This window comes from Erpetoichthys calabaricus, chromosome 5 (assembly GCF_900747795.2).
Source record: "Erpetoichthys calabaricus chromosome 5, fErpCal1.3, whole genome shotgun sequence".
Taxonomy (NCBI): domain Eukaryota; kingdom Metazoa; phylum Chordata; class Cladistia; order Polypteriformes; family Polypteridae; genus Erpetoichthys; species Erpetoichthys calabaricus.
This window is the reverse complement of record NC_041398.2, coordinates 168,749,224-168,770,518: the sequence shown is the minus strand read 5'-3', so window position 1 is coordinate 168,770,518 and position 21,295 is coordinate 168,749,224. Positions and strand designations below refer to the sequence as shown.

General features: G+C 41.1%; 1 protein-coding gene across 2 annotated transcripts in view; it reads right to left on the bottom strand.

Annotated features, from left to right (window-relative positions):
- LOC114652041 (OCIA domain-containing protein 1-like) overlaps positions 1-21,295 on the bottom strand; it is a 78,734-nt gene that overhangs the window by 44,145 nt on the left and 13,294 nt on the right. For both annotated transcript variants that reach the window (XM_028802205.2, XM_028802207.2), the window contains exon 5: positions 7,748-7,877. In XM_028802205.2, coding sequence (XP_028658038.1) covers positions 7,748-7,877 — 130 coding nt within the window. The remainder of the gene's footprint in view (positions 1-7,747; positions 7,878-21,295) is intronic.

Sequence of the window (21,295 nt, the reverse complement as noted above, 5' to 3'; positions counted from 1 at the left end):
CATTTCCCGTCATCCTACATTTACATAGATTGTTGTAGAAACGGAACACACATGAAATGCATGTGTTGAAAAATAATGATATATTATTTACCCGTATACAACTCCAGGCACCTCACACCCAGATAAACAGACTTGAACTGGGAGAACTTTTTGCCCGAGTTGAGCTACAGTAGTGGGGGGATGGGACAGCAGGTTGCTTGCTGCTTGTGCTGATCGACACATTTGCAAAACAAAAGATGTTAATGGAAGGGTGAGAAGGAATTTAAGGTGGCTCGGATTAAGTTTTTTCGTAGGCTTCAGGGATTCTAGTGTTAAGAAACAATCTATCCTTGGCTTAGGTGCCCTTATAAGCCTAAAAATGTGTTGTTATTTGTGGTACTCCTTTACTGGAACTAGCATATATTTTATACTTTAACAGTACTATATTGTATTTTTAAAATTTAAATTTTTATTCTTCCTGATTTTTTTTTTATTGCACAGTAGTTTTTGCTTTAGAAATAATTTGTATCGCTTCAGAATTTTTTTTGCCAGCACAATGATATTTGGAATCAAAATAAAATAAAATAATTTATTTTATTACAAAAAACAACCCCCCGGGTTTGTTTTTCCGGAAATACAATTTAAAATACAATTTAAAGAGATTTTTTTTCATGATAATTGTTACATATGCATTATGTTCACTTTTACTTGAAAACTTCAGTAAAAACCATATTTGGAATTAACTTTTCTGATGTAATTTTTTATGGTCTTCCACTGTTAAATTTTCGTCTTCTGTTATCTCTTTCTTTACCTCTGATTCTATTTCTTCTGGAAGTCCAAATTGCTGCATTGTTAAATCTTCTGCTTCTAATATTTCTTTGATGATGTAAAGCATCAACTTCACCCGTCATAATTAAGTACACAAAGAAGTGTCTTAATGTGTCAGGCATCATTACAGAAGTGGCATCAGACATCATTTAAAACATATAGTCGTCTGATTTACATAACCCAGCTGCTTGTGCCTCTTCTTGAAAGGTACCTTACTTAGTTCCAGCTATAGTTAGAACATCTTTATATGACTTTGCTCCTTTCAATTCACATAACAATTTTAAATGAAACCGTTCAATATCTATTGGTGATACAATATTTAATCGAGCAACACTTTTGCAATTAATTTTTATAGGATGCCACTTTTGTTTCTGCCATGTGTAATGTTGAGGAATTTGTCCATACATATATGTTTTTGCATTTACGTCTGTTTTATTAAATTCAAAATAAGCCAATCAATTTGTATTTCTATTTTTCGATACCTTTAAAGCTTCTGCTTCTTCGCCCTTTAAATTGAATCATATTCTGACCTGGTAAATGAACCTGTAATAATTTAACCGAATGACTTTGATTGTGTATTGGCAATTCCATTAAATGCTGCCCGCTTTCCATTGTACTGACGTACTGAGTATCTAAATATTCTTGAACTTTGCCCTGAGACTGTTTTTTGATAAAGTTACACATACTCTATCGTGCCCTTTATGAATGTACTTGTAGATGTAGTTAATACTCATAACCGATGCACACTACTCGACATCAATATGACAATCGATTCGTTTGAGCAAATACAGGTTATATGGTACAATCTTTGAATTATCGAGCATCCCAATTTTACCATCTTTCTTTCCGTGCTAAGTGTGTTGCTTGTGACGATTATCTCTTTGGTGATAATCAGGAAAGCCAGCCTTAATCATAACTGTTGTTTGAACGAACGCTTTTGGAAAATTTCCTTAAATACTTTTTTTTTCTTTTTGAGTTCCAACATACTGAATCTTTTAAATGAGGTCCGTGAGACATGTGTTTAATGACTTTGTACCATAATTCAGGATAGGTTTCTCTGTTTGGAATCTCAGCACAGACAAAGCGATCTACATCATCAGCAGTTAATAATTTATTTTGCAAAGTAACCAATAAATGCATGTGAGGCAAACCCTGTTTTTGAAATTCGATTGTGTAAATGTATGCTTCGATTTGACCGAACACCGTTTCGAGTTCATTCAATAAAAATAAGACTTTCTGATAAAAACAACTACTTACGAAAATGGGAATCCAGAGCCGATGTAGCCGGTGGGATTGTTCTCAAGAATCTGCAGATTTCTGGCCATTGTGGATTGCACGTCATTGTAATAAATAAATCTGGCCGACCGATAGTTTGGTATATCATGATATAACTGTTGCAATGCTCTTGGACTACCTTGATATGATGATAGTAATATTACTGCTTTACCTACAGTGGAACCTCGGTTCACGAACGTCTCGGTACACGTACAAATCGGTTTACGACCAAAAAGTTCGCCAAACTTTTGCCTCGGTTCACGACCACACACTCGGTATACGAACAAGCCAGTTTCCCTTTCGGTTTGTACATGTTCAGTCTCTCCCTGTGCATTTCCTGTGCAGCGAGAGAGAGAGAGAGAGAGAGAGACACACACACACAGGCAGCGTAAGAGAGAGACAGACGCACACACACAGGCAGCGTAAGAGAGAGACAGACGCACACACACAGGCAGCACGAGAGACAGAGTGACGCACACACACAGGCAGCACGAGAGACAGAGTGACACGCACACACACAGGCAGCGCGAGAGAGTGACGCACACACACACAGGCAGTGCGACAGAGACACACGCGCCCGCGCACACACACAGGCAGCACGCGTGCGCGAGAGAGAGAGAGAGAGACGCGCACACACACAGGCAGCGCACAGAGAGAGAGAGACGCACACACACAGGCAGCGCGAGAGAGAGAGAGAGACGCACACACACATGCAGCGCGAGAGAGAGAGCTGGACGCATAAGATAGGAAGGCAGTTAAAGAATGCACTGGGCTTGATTTTGTTTTCACTTCTGTTTACAGCTATCGGTTCGTAGTGTGCATTGTTACTTTCTTGGTGGTTTATTAAATTACGGATTTTTTCAAATGTTCATTTTTATCCCTATGCTTAAAACTCATTAAAAAAATAAGTGTTTTTAGCCAGCGGTTGGTAGTGCTATAGCACGAACTATTGCAGTGTTAGTTTTCTCTGTTGTTCAAGGTTTTCGCAATGTTATTTAATGTTTTTACATTTAGTTTACTATTACGCTGTGCATTCTATGGTTTAAGTAACTATATTTGTGCTTAAAAACTTAAAAAAAATATATTTACATATAGTTCGTATGGTCTGGAACGGATTAATTGTATTTACATACAATCCTATGGGGGGAAATTGCTTCGGTTCACGACCAGAGTTTTGGAACGAATTATGGTCGTGAACCGAGGTTCCACTGTATTTTAAATTTGTCTGAACTGTTGAGATTTGAATTTTGAACGTGATCAATGGGACCTTGCATATGTTCCGTTCTAGGTTTTGCTTGAAAAAAAAAAAAACTTAATAAAGAAGAGACGATTAGCTTCAGACATTTACATATGCATTAATAATGTAACTGAGCAGTTAGATGTCCATGTTCTTGTTTGAAAATGTTTGTAAGTACGGCGTGAAATGCTTCTAAAGGATGTCAGTATGATGTGACTTGACGGTGTTGCGGGACATGAAAGTATGTCTCTGTTTCTCTGTTCTAATCTGTCTCTCTTTAAAAGATCACATCTCGTCGCAAGTTTTTATATAGAGATATATATATCTTTTTTTATAATTTAGTGTAAAACAAAAAAATATCAAAAACAGCCTGAATACAAACCAGTCTCTTCTTATAGACATTAAAAATACACAATTTGACAATTGCCAACTCAATATTAAAAACAAAAGCCAACCAACGAGGCAGGGATGTTTCCTACAAAAAGCAAGACAGTCAGCTAAAAAATAAAAGAAATCCTGGAACTTGTTTACGGGGATTACGTGATGGTTGTTCTTGTCCATACCTGTGGAACTCCAATTCCCTTGGACCACATCCAAAGTGAGACACCAAAAATCTTCATTTTTGAGAAATCACAACAGAGTTTCACTGGCTATTAATGCAGTGAGCTCTTGTCTCTGTACCTTGCAGTGGCACTGTTAACAAAAGGTCCTTACAGAACAAACACCTCATGTCAGGTTTTATAAAAATGGCCAACTTACTGATAATGAAACCGAAATGCTACTCTTTGATAACAGAATTTTGCACTAAATGCTATGGAACCATACCTGATAATTTACTTGCATAGGAACACAGACATTTCACTTCATAGATGTATGAATGAATGTAACTGAATACATTTTTGTTAAATTCACCCTTTTAAACTATTAATATTCTGAGTCAGTAGCTAATTAAGTCTATTTTATTACTTAAAAGAAACCAATGTTTATACAATTTTTTCATTTGTCTCTTTTCAGATTATTGTCAGAGATAAATAGCATTTGCTGTTGTTGGTAAATGTAATCTTCCCATGGGGTCACCACCTATGGGAGGGGCCAAGGAGGTCGGGTGCAGTGTGAGTTGGGTGGTGGCCAAAGGTGGGAACCTTAGCGGTCCGATCCTCGGCTACAGAAGCTGGCTCTTGGGACGTGGAATGTCACCTCTCTGAAGGGGAAGGAGCCTGAACCTGTGCGCAAGGTTGAGAGATTCCGGCTAGATATAGTTGGGCTCACCTCGACGCACAGCTTGGACTCTGGAACCAATCTCCTTGAGAGGGGCTGGACTCTCTACCACTCTGGAGTTGCCCCCGGTGAGAGGCGCCTAGCGGGTGTGTGCATACTTATTGCCCCCCCGACTTGGAGCCTGTACATTGGGGTTTACCCTGGTGGACGAGAGGGTAGCCTCCCTCCACCTTCTGGTGGGGGGACAGGTCCTAACTGTTGTTTGTGCGTATGCACCGAACAGCAGATTGGAGTACCCACACTATTTGGAGTTCCTGGAGGGAGTGCTAGAGGGCATACCTTCTGGGGACTCCCTCGTACTGCTGGGAGACTTCAGTGCTCACGTGGGCAATGACAGTGAGACCTGGAAGGGCAAACACCATGTTCAAGCATAGGGGTGTTCATATGTGCACTTGGCACCAGGACACCCTAGGCCTCAGTTCGATGATCGACTTTGTGGTTGTGTCATCAGACTTGCGGCCACATGTCTTGGACACTTGGGTGAAGAGAGGGGCGGAGCTGTCAACTGATCACCTGGTGGTGAGTTGGCTTCGATGGTGGGGGAGGATGCCGGTCAGGCCTGGTAGGCCCAAACGTGTTGTGAGCGTCTGCTGGGAACGTCTGACAGAGCCCCCTGTCAGAAATAGCTTCAACTCCCACCTTCGGCAGAACTTCGACCACGTCCCGAGGGAGGTGAGGGACATTGAGTCCGAATGGGCCATGTTCCGTGCCTCTATTGTTGAGGCGGCTGACCGGAGCTGTGGCCGTAAGGTGGTCGGTGCCTGTTGTGGCGGCAATCACCGAACCCGTTGGTGGACACCGGCGGTGAGGGATGCCATCAAGCTGAAGGAGGAGTCCTACCGGTCCCTTTTGTCCTGTGGGACTCTGGAGGCAGCTAATAGGTACCGACAGGCCAAGCAGAATGCAGCTTTGGTGGTTGCTGAGGCAAAAACTCGGGCATGGGAGGAGTTTGGGGAGGCCATGGAGAATGACTTTCGGACGGCTTCGAGGAGATTCTGGTCTACCGTCCGGCGTCTCAGGAGGGGGAAGCAGCGCAGTGTCAACATTGTATATGGTGGGGATGGTGCGCTGCTGACCTCGACTCGGGACATTGTGGGTCGGTGGGGGGAGTACTTCGAAGACCTCCTCAATCCCACTAACATGCCTTCCAATCAGGAAGCAGAGCCTGGGGACTCAGAGGTGGGCTCCCGCATCTCTGAGACTGAGGTCACCGAGGTGGTCAAAAAACTCCTTGGTGACAGGGCCCCAGGGGTGGATGAGATACGCTCGGAGTTCCTCAAGGCTCTGGATGTTGTAGGACTGTCTTGGTTGACACGTCTCTGCAACATCGCATGGACATCAGGGACAGTGCCTCTGGATTGGCAGACCGGGGTGGTGGTCCCCCTCTTTAAGAAGTTGGACCAGAGGGTGTGTTCCAACTACAGAGGGATCACACTCCTCAGCCTTCCTGGAAAAGTCTATTTGGGGGTTCTGGAGAGGAGGGTCCGTTGGATAGTCGAACCTCGGATTCAGGAAGAACAGTGTGGTTTTCGTCCTGATCGCGTAACAGTGGACCAGCCTACTCCCAGCATGGGAGTTCGCCCAACCAGCCTACATGTGTTTTGTGGACTTGGAAAAGGCGTTTGACCGTGTCCCTCGGGGAATCCTGTGGGGGGTGCTCCTGGAGTATGGGGTACTGGACCACCTGATAAGGGCTGTTCGATCCCTGTACAACCGGTGTCGGAGCTTGGTCCGCATTGCTGGCAGTAAGTCGAACCCGTTTCCAGTGAGAGTTGGACTCCGCCAGGGCTGCCCCTTGTCACCGATTCTGTTCATAACTTTTATGGACAGAATTTCTAGGCGCAGCCAGGGTGTTGAGGGGGTCCGGTTTGGTGGACTCAGGATTGGGTCAATGCTTTTTGCAGATGATGTTGTCCTGTTTGCTTCATCAGGCTGTGATCTTCAGCTAGCTCTGGATCGGCTCGCAGCTGAGTGTGAAGCGGCTGGGATGGGAATCAGCACCTCCAAATCCGAGACCATGGTCCTCAGCCGGAAAAGGGTGGAGTGCCCTCTCAGGGTTGGGAGCGAGATCCTGCCTCAAGTGGAGGAGTTCAAGTATCTCAGGGTCTTGCTCACGAGTGAGGGAAGAATGGAGCGTGAGATCGACAGGCGGATCAGTCCGGCGTCCGCAGTGATGCGGGCTCTGCATCGGTCTGTCATGGTGAAAAAGGAGCTGAGCTGTAAGGCAAAGCTCTCAATTTACCAGTCGATCTGTGTTCCTACCCTCACCTATGGTCATGAGCTATGGGTAGTGACAGAAAGAACGAGATCGCGAATACAAGCGGCTGAAATGAGTTTCCTTCACAGGGTGTCTGGGCTCTCCCTTATAGATAGGGTGAGAAGCTCAGTCATCCGGGAGGGGCTCTGAGTAGAGCCGCTGCTCCTCCGCATCGAGAGGAGTCAGATGAGGTGGCTCGGGCATCTGATCAGGATGCCTCCTGGACGCCTCCCTGGTGAGGTGCTCCGGGCACGTCCAACCGGGAGGAGGCCCCGGGGAAGACCCAGGACACGCTGGAGGGACTGTGTCTCCCGGCTGACCTGGGAACGCCTCGGGATTCTCCCGGAAGAGCCTGAAGAAGTGGCCGGGGAGAGGGAAGTCTGGGCATCTCTGCTCAAGCTGCTGCCCCCGCGACCCGACCTCGGATAAGCGGAAGAGGATGGATGGATGATAAATTTAATATTTTTTTTATAAAAATGTATAAATAATACACTTTATGTGTTTAAGATTAAAATATGTCTTGGTTTTACTGAACATGATAAATTGTATTTGTTTTTTATGCCTGAACACTGTGGATAACAAATATTTACTGCATAGACTTTCTTTAAAAACTCATTGCACTTTAAGAATTTTATGAGAAAACAATTGACAACTAGTATTTGCATTGGCAAATTTATACTACTACACCTGTCATAGGCAGTCCTACTACAAATTTTTTTTTTCTGTCAAGTTTCAGTCTTTATTTTTTCCCCATTTTGGATGGAGATGTGATATATGCAAGATGGAGTTATGAAGAAAAAAAAAGTAAGAAGAACTAGCACTTACTGAAAATGATCTCAAAGATATCAGAAGGATGACAAAAAAAAATTGAAAAGGAAAATATATATACTTACTGAGATGGCAATGGCCTATGGCCCCGACGAAGGGCTTCTCCAAGTGGAGAGTTGTCAAGGGTTTTAAACTTCTCCTGACAAGTCTTCATATATGACATTTTTCCAGCTAGGTAACCACAGACACCAGCAACTAAAGACAAAGAAGGTTTTTACTTTTTCTGTTATGCTTGTTTCAAAGACCAAATGACATAATACAGTATAAACATTTTGATTACTGCAATTTCCTGATACTACAAATTTTATGTGGATTTTAACATTATTTCATTACACCTCTAAATAACAGACGATTACTTTAATGACTTCATTATTCTTGCAACTAAAAAGGTATGCTGAATTACTAAGAAGGTTTCCAATTCTAAAATACTATGAAAAGTAGGCATGTTCCGATCAGGTTTTTTCAGGGCTGATACTAATCACTGATATCAAATTGCTAGATTGGGCAATTGCAATTTTTTAAAAATTTCTTTATATTATATATATACTGTATATAATATATATATATATATACTGTATATAATATATATATATATATATATATATATATATATATATATATATATATATATATACACACATACATGCATACATACATATATTATACACATATATACATACATATATACACACACACACACACACAGTGTATCCGGAAAGTATTCACAGCGCATCACTTTTTCCACATTTTGTTATGTTACAGCCTTACTCCAAAATGGATTAAATTCATTTTTTTCCTCAGAATTCTACACACAACACCCCCTAATGACAAGGTGAAAAAAGTTTACTTGAGGTTTTTGCAAATTTATTAAAAATAAAAAAACTGAGAAATCACATGTACATAAGTGTTCACAGCCTTTGCTCAATACTTTGTCGATGCACCTTTGGCAGCAATTACAGCCTCAAGTCTTTTTGAATATGATGCCACAAGCTTGGCACACCTATCCTTGGCAGTTTCACCCATTCCTCTTTGCAGCACTTCTCTAGCCCCATCAGGTTGGATGGGATGCATCGGTGCACAGCCATTTTAAGATCTCTCCAGAGATGCTCAATCGGATTCAAGTCTGGGCTCTGGCTGGGCCACTAAAGGACATTCACAGAGTTGTCCTGAAGCCACTCCTTTGATATCTTGGCTGTGTGCTTAGGGTTGTTTTCCTGCTGAAAGATGAACCGTTGCCCCAGTCTGCGGTCAAGAGCGCTCTGGAGCAGGTTTTCATCCAGGATGTTTCTGTACATTGCTGCAGTTATCTTTCCCTTTATCCTGACTAGTCTCCCAGTTCCTGCCGCTGAAAAACATCCCCACAGCATGATGCTGCCACCACCATGCTTCACTGTAGGGATGGTATTGGCCTGGTTTCCTCCAAACGTGACGCCTGGCATTCACACCAAAGAGTTCAATCTTTATCTCATCAGACCAGAGAACTTTCTTTCTCATGGTTTGAGAGTCCTTCAGGTGCCTTTTGACAAACTCCAGGTGGGCTGCCATGTGCCTTTTACTAAGGAGTGGCTTCCGTCCTGTCACTCTACCATACAGGCCTGATTGGTGGATTGCTGCAGAGATGGTTGTCCTTCTGGAAGGTTCTCCTCTCTCCACAGAGGACCTCTGGAGCTCCGACAGAGTAACCATCGTGTTCTTGGTCACCTCCCTGACTAAGGCCCTTCTCCCCCGATCGCTCAGTTTAGATGGCCGGCCAGCTCTAGGAAGAGTCCTGGTGGTTTCAAACTTCTTCCACTTACGGATGATGGAGGCCACTGTGCTCATTGGGACCTTCAAAGCAGCAGAAATATTTCTGTAACCTTCCCCAGATTTGTGCCTTGAGACAATCCTGTCTCGGAGGTCTACAGACAATTCCTTTGACTTCATGCTTGGTTTGTGCTCTGACATGAACTGTCAACTGTGGGACCTTATATAGACAGGTGTGTGCCTTTCCAAATCATGTCCAATCAACTGAATTTACCACAGGTGGACTCCAATTAAGCTGCAGAAACATCTCAAGAATGATCAGGGGAAACAGGATGCACCTGAGCTCAATTTTGAGCTTCATGGCAAAGGCTGTGAATACTAATGTACATGTGCTTTCTCAATTTTTTTATTTTTAAAAAATTTGCAAAAATCTGAAGTAAACTTTTTTTCACGTTGTCATTATGGGGTGTTGTGTGTAGAATTCTGAGGAAAAAAATGAATTTAATCCATTTTGGAATAAGGCTGTAACATAACAAAATGTGGAAAAAGTGATGCGCTGTGAATACTTTCCGGATACACTGTGTGTGTATTATATATATATATATATATATATATTATTTAGAGGGCGGCACGGTGGCGCAGTGGGTAGCGCTGCTGGATCGCAGTTGGGAGACCTGGGGACCTGGGTTCGCTTCCCGGGTCCTCCCTGCGTGGAGTTTGCATGTTCTCCCCGTGTCTGCGTGGGTTTCCTCTGGGTGCTCTGGTTTCCTCCCACAGTCCAAAGACATGCTGGTTAGGTGGATTGGCGACTCTAAATTGGCCCTAGTGTATGCTTGGTGTGTGGGTGGGTGTGTTTGTGTGTGTCCTGCGGTGGGTTGGCACCCTGCCCGGGATTGGTTCCTGCCTTGTGCCCTGTGTTGGCTGGGATTGGCTCCAGCAGACCCCCGTGACCCTGTGTTCGGATTCAGCGGGTTGGAAAATGGATGGATGGATATACAAGTATTATTTATTTATTTATAAAGCACTTTAAAAACAACCTCAAGGCTGACCAAAGTGCTGTACAAAGAAAAACAACACATAAACACATAAGAGCTGAAGACATTCTTAATAGAAAGTATAAAAAGTATACAAATAGCCAACATATTATACAGGGTTAAAAGCCACAGAGTAAAAATGTGTTTATTATATATATAAATATATATATATATATATATATATATATATATATATATATATATATATATATATATATATATATATATAAACAAACTTACTTTAAGCTCCTGATTAACCAGAGGCAGAGAAATATTATGCTCTTTATTGAAGTGTTAACTATAGTACATCAATAATTAAATTATAGGCCAGAGGTGTTACCTATTTTTTAATTAAGAAAATCAAATTCTGTAGGCTTATTGTGTTTTTTATATATACAGTAATTTTTAATGCAGCTACACAGATCGCTGGCTGTGGTCAACTAAAGGTGATGGGCAGTATAAAAGACATACAGGAATGGTGATGTTCTTAATAGTGAAACTAACAGGCAGGGTCTAAATTAGGTATGAAAACAAAAATTTAGAATACAATATTAATGAAATATTGCAGTTCATTTTTGCTAACATATTTTATGCACATTGGAAAAAAGATCAGGCATCAACAGAACAGAATCCTTTATTTACTAAAATATTCTCTTCTAAGATGACAATTGTGCTTAAATTTTGGTAAAAGAATGCTATGCACTCATGTACAAAAAAACTTTACAAATAAACGTGCTGTAGAAACAAGCAGGTAACCCTGCACACTTTAAACAGCTTGCAAAACTGGTAGCCTAGCAGATTGCAATTTTTCACCCTTGGTAAATACAACATTTCAATAAAAAGCAACAAGAATTGCTTGTGTTTTTGAAAAGCATATCGAAAACCTTCAAAATGGCTAGAACAATTGAGGCACCCCAGAAATTCAATGAATTTGTTACATTTCACCATTAAGCACACACAATTAAAATTAAAGACGTAATGATTAGCCAGACCAGATGTGCTAGTTGTGTAACTTAAAAAACAAATGGGTGAATTGCATTGTAACTTTAAATACAGAAGTGGCCTTTGGAGGGAGCTTAGAAATGGAGGTTAGGGTTACAGAATGATGTATGTATAGAAATTAATTATTATTATCATTATAATATGCTAACATACCTTGAGAGACAGAAGAATTTACCAATAAGTTAATTATTTTGCAAGTGACAACCAACCAAACTAGTTTTTCAGAGCTGTTATAAAGAAATTAGAAGATACTAGACAAGTGGAGGACAAAAAAGTATCTGCATCAAATGAAAATGTGAACTTGATGTCCCAAAGCATTTAAGTCCAAGTAAGTTCCAAATGATTTCAAATAATGCACAGTAGAAAGGGATACCACCATAAATCCCTGGCTGGTTATAAGGGAAAGAATCAAATCTTTATAAAAGGTTTATTTAAAAAAAAGCTCTGTACATACATGAAGCGCTGAAGACCACACTATGCAAAAAGAAGTTGCCAGCAAGGGCACCCCAAGGCAAACAAATTCCAAAATAGAATTCCTAAGAAAACTAAAAATATAGAGCAAAACAGGCAAACATTCAATGAATCCCAAAATAGAACAGAACTAAAACTAGAAAACTAATCACCAAAGCAAATCCAAAATGAATGGCCAGAAATTGTGGGAAACTCTCTGGAATTACAGGACGAAAGGCAGTTCCTGAAAGAGATGGGCAAGGGACCATCTCTTGGGGGGGCACTCACAAAAAACATGGAATATAAACACAGGCAGCTAAAATACATAAACAAAACAAAAACAAAGAAAAATACACATAATAAAAAAAAAGACATAACATGAATTTCCTTTCCTTAAAAGGAAGAAGGAAATACAGTGAAGTTGGTTTAGAAAGATACCAGTATATCAAAAAATGACTGGACAAAAGGATTTCAGTTTTGCTTTTTAAAATCGCACAACATACGAACTTAATTTAAAAACATAAAACATTCTGTACTTGTCATTTATTTACTGTACTATGTTAATGGTATATCTTAGTATTTGTTATATATGAATATTTGCATTTATTTCAATAAACACTTGCCAGAAAACTAGCTTTAAAAATAATTTTGGGGTGACATAAGATATTTGCACAGTACTACAGCAGAATATATAAAATCCCTATGTGCATCCAGGTGTCCGTGTGTGGGTGTCTTCTGATGAAGTGCGCATGCGTGGGGCACGATGCAATGCGCGATATTACTGTCAGAGAAAGTTAGAGGTGTTTTATGGAAATACAAACCAGTGCGAGAGGAAATTAAAGGTACACAATACAGTGATGCATATTACAGCCACATACAAGCCAGTATTACTGACAGAGGAGATTAAAGGCATATTACCGACGCGCACGCCTGTATTACCGCCAGAGAAAATTAAAGCTGCATTACGGACGTACAAGCCAGCGGACGTACAAGACGGTATCCTTCAATAAGGGTGCGCACAAAAAGGCGAGCCTCAAAAGGGCGACCTCAATTGGGCGCAGCGAATAAAGGTGCGCGTAAATAAAGATCTGCACCTTTGTTGCTCTTCACATATTCCAGAGCCATTTGAACTAAATTATCTACGAACGCCTTTGTTCGCCGCGCTCAGAGGTCGCCCTTTTGAAGCTCGCCTTTTTGTGCGCGCCCTTATTGAATAGAGCCATACAAGACAGTATTACTGTCACAGAAAATTAAAGACACACAATACACGGCGGCAGCCCACGAAGAACGGTCAGCTCAGTAAGTAAACATCAACAAAAGAAAGGCAGAAAGACAAAGAAAAATACGACCAACAAAAAGAATGAGGTCAAAGTCCCTTGCCATTTAATATAGACTGTTCCTACTAATGTTTATGCACTACTGTTCTAGCACCCGTTATTGTAACGGGCTAAATGACTAGTATTCAAATAGTTATATAATTTAAAAAATACAAATTAAGAATTTGGGAATTTTCACAGCTATATATTGTACTATACAACTATTAAAAGGTGGTTAGGCACAAAAATGTATATGTATAAATGTCAACAATTTTACAAGTATTACAGATTTTTTTATTCCCGAAATGCTACGAGACTGTGTGGAATACTTAAGTCGGTTACTTAAAACTTCATTTTGGAGTTGCCACAACATCAGTTTATATGGGCTAAAACGTGAATTAGTTCTCATTGCTTTCATACAAAATGTAGTCAATGATTAATTCCCTCAAAATTCATCAATTCTTTTCTCACTCAAAATCCAGCACCATCAAAACATTACATTTTTAGAGGCCATTTTGCACATGTTTACATACAGTTACCAAAACTGTTAAAGACATTCAGAACTGAATGACAACTATTTGCTAAATCACTATCAAGACCATTCTAAAACATATTGTAAAGTCCACATAATATAAATGTTGTCAATTAAAATGAGGTCAAACACAGCAGGTCCATGAGTATCTAACTAGTTGCTCTGCAGTTAACTGATCTCATATTATATATATATATATATATATATATATATATATATATATATATATATATATATATATATATATATATACATACACACACAGACACACACACACACACATACATATACATATACACACACACACACACACACACATACAGTGGGGCAAAAAAGTATTTAGTCTGCCACCAATTGTGCAAGTTCTTTGACTTAAAAAGATGAAGATGTAATTTTCATCATAGGTATACCTCAACTATGAGAGACAAAATGAGAAAAAAAATCCAGAAAATCACATTGTCTGATTTTTGAAGAATTTATTTGCAAATTATGGTGGAAAAAAGTATTTGGTCAATAACAAAAGTTCATCTCAATATTTTGTTATATACCCTTTGTTGGCAATGACAGAGGTCAAACGTTTTCTGTAAGTCTTCACAAGGTTTTCACACACTGTTGCTGGTATTTTGGCCCATTCCTCCATGCAGATCTCCTCTAGAGCAGTGATGTTTTGGGGCTGTCGCTGGGCAACACGGACTTTCAACTCCCTCCAAAGATTTTCTATGGGGTCGAGATCTGGAGACTGGCTAGGCCACTCCAGGACCTTGAAATGCATCTTACGAAGCCACTCGTTCGTTACCCGGGCTGTGTTTTTGGGATCATTGTCATGCTGAAAGACCCAGCCACGTTTCATCTTCAATGCCCTTGCTGATGGAAGGAGGTTTTCACTCAAAATCTGATGATACATGGTCCCATTCATTATTTCCTTTACACGGATCAGTTGTCCTGGTCCCTTTGCAGAAAAACAGCCCCAAAGCATGATGTTTCCACCCCCATGCTTTACAGTAGGTATGGTGTTCTTTGGATACAACTCAGCATTCTTTCTCCTCCAAACACGAAGAGTTCTATTTTGGTTTCATCTGACCATATGACATTCTCCCAGTCCTCTTCTGGATCATCCAAATGCACTCTAGCAAACTTCAGATGGACCTGCACATGTACTGGCTTAAACAGGGGGAGACGTCTGGCACTGCAGGATTTGAGTCCCTGACGGCGTAGTGTGTTAATGATGGTAGTCTTTGTTACTTTGGTCCCAGCTCTCTGCAGGTCATTCACTAGGTCCCCCCGTGTGGTTCTGGGATTTTTGCTCACCGTTCTTGTGACCATTTTGACCCCATGGGGTGAGATCTTGCGTGGAGCCCCAGACTGAGGGAGATTATCACTGGTCTTGTATGTCTTCCATTTTCTAATAATTGCTCCCACAGTTGATTTCTTCACACCAAGCTGCTTACCTATTGCAGATTCAGTCTTCCCAGCCTGGTGCAGGTCTACAATTTTGTTTCTGGTGTCCTTTGACAGCTCTTTGGTCTTGGCCATAGTGGAGTTTGGAGTGTGACTGTTTGAGGTTGTGGACAGGTGTCTTTTATATTGATAACGAGTTCAAACAGGTGCCATTAATACAGGTAACAAGTGGAGGACAGAGGAGCCTCTTACAGAAGAAGTTACAGGTCTGTGAGAGCCAGAAATCTTGCTTGTTTGTAGGTGACCAAATACTTATTTTCCACCATAATTTGCAAATAAATTCTTTAAAATCAGACAATGTGATTTTCTGGATTTTTTTTTCTCATATTGTCTCTCATAGTTGAGGTATACCTATGATGAAAATTACAGGCCTCTCTCATCTTTTAAAGTGGGAGAACTTGCAAAATTGGTGGCTGACTAAATACTTTTTTGCCCCACTGTGTGTGTGTATATATATATATATATATATATATATATATATAAAGAGGTCACCTTTGGAATGACTGCCATTGTAAACATGGACCAAGCAGGACAACAACAAAGAAGAATCGTTGCAGGGAGAGGAAGACCAAGGGCAGTGGTCACAGATGAAATAAGGGCTACAATCATTGACCATGTAATCAATCATGGACTGTCTTACAGAGAGACAGGGAAAGTGCAGCCAAATCTGCAACATGCCACAGTTGCATCAATCATGAGAATATTTCACCAAACCAGCAGCTAGGATGCAGTCTTCAGCAGTGTCAGAACTGCTCATTACAGAATGTACTATATACAGTACATTGGCATACAAGGAGTATTGATTTTCTCCCTTAGGATCCAAAGATTACCTCTCAATTGGGGCAGAGTCACAATTTTTAATGATGAGCAGGAAACTGCCATTGTTGACATGGACACAGCTGACAATTCCATGCGACCTATTGAAATCTGGGACAGAGTTCTGGCAGACAACATTGTATCTGGCAACATGACAAGTGTTAGTATGACAGCAATTGCCAGAGTACTACAAAAGCATAAACTGACCAAGATGTGCTTATACATTGTCCCATTTGAGAGGAACAGTGTACGTGTGAAGTAACTCAGATAGCAATATGTCCAGGTAAGTGGTCTATTAAATATAACACTGTTGTGTTTTATTCTTTAGTGGTTGAAGGCTTTGAAAGTATTCCAAGGTACAAACCCAGTCTAAGCCCAACTAAGCTGCCACTGAATAAGACCCTTGGACACTAGAGTTGCTCCAGAGGGATTGTGCCTCCAATTAATCAACTGTCTGCACCTCTGAATAAGGTTGTCTTCCTTACAGGTTCTGTACAAATGTCTGAACTCCGATATAGCAAAACGGTCATTCCATATAGAGCTATGTATACGGTAATGTATGCTACCATAATGCAATCCTTACAATATGGTACCTTGTGTTTTCCTGTTAGAGGATCATGGAGTTGAAGGCTATGCGAATAGCCCATGTGTTAATCTTTGTGGATGAAGCTAGGTTTAACCTGGAAAAACAACAGCAGTGAGGACAAAATATTGTAGGGCAAAGAGTCAACTGTGCAAGTTCCAGGACAGAGAGGGGACAACATCAGAATTTGTGAGGCAATACGCAATGATGGTGCTATGTCTCACAAACCAGTCACTGGCCCATACAACACAGAGTGCCTCATTTTGTTCCTCAATAAACTCTACAGGATACTGGTACCAGAGGGTGAGAGAGTGAGGGAGCGGATGAGCACAAATGTGTCGATATTTGTGGTGGTGCTGGATAATGTGGCAGTCTGCCACTCCACTGCAGTCACAGAGTGTTTTGCAGCACATCCAATGATGTCATTGCATCTGCCAACCCCTTCCTGAACCGCATTGAGGAATTCTTTTCTACATGGATGTGGAAGGTTTAATACCACTGCCCCCATGATCCTTACTGGATGCTATGACTGCTGGATGCTAAGATATTACACAAGAGCAATGTCAAGGATGGAACAAGCATGCCAAAAGATACTACCCTAGATGAATTGTTAGAGAGGACATCAGAATCCAGAGGAGTTGATTGATTATAATAGCATTACAGTATGACATACTATGGTATTCTTACAGTTGTGGACCAACTATAAGAGTGTGTGTGTGTATGTATGTATAACATACATATACTGTATATATACAGTAATCCCTCCTCCATCGCGGGGGTTGCATCCCAGAGCCACCCGCGAAATAAGAAAATCCGCGAAGTAGAAACCATACGTTTATATGGTTATTTTTATATTGTCATGCTTGGGTCACAGATTTGCGCAGAAACACAGGAGGTTGTAGAGAGACAGGAACGTTATTCAAACACTGCAAACAAACATTTGTCTCTTTCAAAAGTTTAAACTGTGCTCCATGACAAGACCGATGACAGTTCAGTCTCACAATTAAAAGAATGCAAACATATCTTCCTCTTCAAAGGAAGAAACAAATCAATAGGGCTGTTTGGCTTGTAAGTATGCGAAGCACCGCGGCACAAAGCTGTTGAAGGCGGCAGCTCACAGCCCCTCCGTCAGGAGCAGAGAGAGAGAGAAAAATCAATACGTGCCCTTTGAGCTTTTAAGTATGCGAAGCACCGTGCAGCATACTTAAAAGCTGCACACAGAAGGTAGCAACGTGAAGATAATCTTTCAGCATTTTTAGACGAGCGTCCGTATCGTCTAGGTGTGCGAACAGCCCCCCTGCTCACACCCCCTACGTCAGGATCACAGATAGTCAGCGCAAGAGAGAGAGAGAGAGAAAGAAAAGTAAGTTGGGTAGCTTCTCAGCCATCTGCCAATAGCGTCCCTTGTATGAAATCAACTGGGCAAACCAACTGAGGAAGCATGTACCAGAAATTAAAAGACCCATTGTCCTCAGAAACCCGTGAAGCAGCGAAAAATCCGCGATATATATTTAAATATGCTTACATATAAAATCCGCGATGGAGTGAAGCCGCGAAAGGCGAAGCGTGATACAGCGAGGGATTACTGTACATACATTCTGTGACAGTTTTAAGGGTCCCCGTGACCCCTTGAACCCTCAGACCAGACGTCAAGACACCAGATAAAAGTCCAAATAATGGTTTATTATAATAATACAGTGCACAAAGCACCCTCCTCTCCACAATATTCCAATACACAAATCAATAATCAAATAACAATAACCAATCCTCCACTCTCCCAGACACTTAGCCACCCTGCCTCGCAACTCAGCTCATCCGTCTGGGATTTCCCACAGTCCTTTATAGTCCTTGACACGGAAGTGCTTCTGAGCCCTCAGTCCATGTGATTATCCAGCACTTCCGGGTCAGGTAAAAACTTCTCTTTTTTTCTTCAGCCCGGAAGTATATCATTTCTTCCATTCCCATGACTTGGAAATACTTCCAGGCTATACGGAAAATATAAATCCCTGGGCCTCCCTGCAGCGACTCCTGGCAGCCCCATGGTATCCAGCAAGGCTGTGCATTAAAACTCCACTGTCCATGAGGCCCTGCTGGAATTCGGGGCACCTCCATGTTGCAGGGAGGGCTCCATCTGGCGGCCTGGGGGTATTGGCCGGGATGAACGGCCAGCCATATCCCACAATACATGCATACATATACACACACACACACGCACACATACACATTATATATATATATATATATATATTATATGCACAGTATATTTTGTTTCTAGAATATTTACTGGACTCCTACATTTATATGTTTTTTTGATTTTATTTTTCCCCCATTACAAATGAATACTCTAATTACAGTAGACCACAGCCAGCAATAAAGACCACTGACATATACTGCAGCATGGTTTGTTCATTCCTGGACATTTTATAGAGTGGAAAAAGTGTTCTGTTTATTTTGTGATGCATAATGTCAGTTACTTTACAGATGGTCTTTAATGAAGATCCATATTATATTTTATGTAATGCTGTCTGTTGTTATTGTTTTGTACGCCATTGCTTTGTGTATGATGTAATGTTCTTCAAGAAGGGCATGCAGTGCTATTGTTTTGGTGGCTGTAGTGAATTTTGGAGGGGAGATTAACTGTTTAGCTAAGCTGTGTGTTGGTGTTGCAGACTGTGTGTAGAGTTTTGAAACGGTGACTTCAGTATTGCAGATTAGCAATTGAAAAAAACTATTTTAAATATTTACAAATGTATACAGTGCTCTGACATTATTAACAGGAAATACTCATTATAAAAATATATTTGAACTGAATTGAATTACAACAGCACGGCTGGCACCATAATTTACATTCTGTTTCTCTTCTTTGTAACATATAGTGTTGAGTATTGTATTTTAAAATAATGTCTTATTACTGTCTATAAATACAGTGCATCCAGAAAGTATTCACAGCGCATCACTTTTTCCACATTTTGTTATGTTACAACCTTATTCCAAAATGGATTAAATTCATTTTTTTCCTCAGAATTCTACACACAACACCCCATAATGACAACGTGAATAAAGTTTACTTGAGATTTTTGCAAATTTATTAAAAATAAAAAAGAATTGAGAAAGCACATGTACATAAGTATTCACAGCTTTTGCCATGAAGCTCATAATTGAGCTCATGTGCATCCTATTTCCCCTGATCATCCTTGAGATGTTTCTGCAGCTTAATTGGTGTCCACCTGTGGTAAATTCAGTTGATTGAACATGATTTGGAAAGGCACACACCTGTCTATATAAGGTCCCACAGTTGACAGTTCATGTCAGAGCACAAACCAAGCATGAAGTCAAAGGAACCGTCTGTAGACCTCCGAGACAGGATGGTCTCGAGGCACAAATCTGGGGAAGGTTACAGAAAAATTTCTGCTGCTTTGAAGGTCCCAATGAGCACAGTGGCCTCCATCATCCGTAAGTGGAAGAAGTTTGAAACCACCAGGACTCTTCCTAGAGTTGGCCGGCCATCTAAACTGAGCGGTCGGGGGAGAAGGGCCTTAGTCAGGGAGGTGACCAAGAACCTGATGGTCAGAGCTCCAGAGGTCATCTGTGGAGAGAGGAGAACCTTCCAGAAGGACAACCATCTCTGCAGCAATCCACCAATCAGGCCTGTATGGTAGAGTGGCCAGACAGAAGCCACTCTTTAGTAAAAGGCACATGGCAGCCCGCCTGGAGTTTGCCAAAAGGCACCTTAAGGATTCTCAGACCACGAGAAAGAAAGTTCTCTGGTCTGATGAGACAAAGATTAAACTCTCTGGTATGAATGCCAGGCGTCACGTTTGGAGGAAACCAGGCACCGCTCATCACCAGGCCAATACCATCCCTACAGTGAAGCATGGTGGTGGCAGCATCATGCTGTGGGGATGTTTTTCAGTGGCAGGAACTGGGAGACTAGTCAGGATAAAGGGAAAGATGACTGCAGCAATGTACAGAGACATCCTGGATGAAAACCTGCTCTTGACCTCAGACAGGTGCGACGGTTCATCTTTCAGCAGGACAACGACCCTAAGCACACAGCCAAGATATCAAAAGAGTGGCTTCATGACAACTCTGTGAATGTCCTTGAGTGGCCCAGCCAGAGCCCAGACTTGAATCCGATTGAACATCTCTGGAGAGATCTTAAAATGGCTGTACACCGACGCTTCCCATCCAACCTGATGGAGCTTGAGAGGTGCTGCAAAGAGGAATGGGCAAAACTGGCCAAGGATAGGTGTGCCAAGCTTGTGGCATCATATTCAAAAAGACCTGAGGCTGTAATTGCTGCCAAAGGTGCATCGACAAAGTATTGAGCAAAGGCTGTGAATACTTATGTACATGTGATTTCTCAGTATTTTTATTTTTAATAAATTTGGAAAAACATCAAGTAAACTTTTTTCACGTTGTCATTATGGAGTGTTGTGTGTAGAATTCTGAGGAAAAAAATGAATTTAATCCATTTTGGAATAAGGCTGTAACATAACAAAATGTGGAAAAAGTGATGCGCTGTGAATACTTTCCGGATGCACTGTAATTCTCAATTGAAGAAATATAAAAATAGTCTAGATCATACAAAACACTCCTACAACCTACAGTAATTTCCCCCCTTCTTTTATCAGTCTCTTTCAAAATTAACATTGCTTCTGAGGTCTACAAAGGTGTTA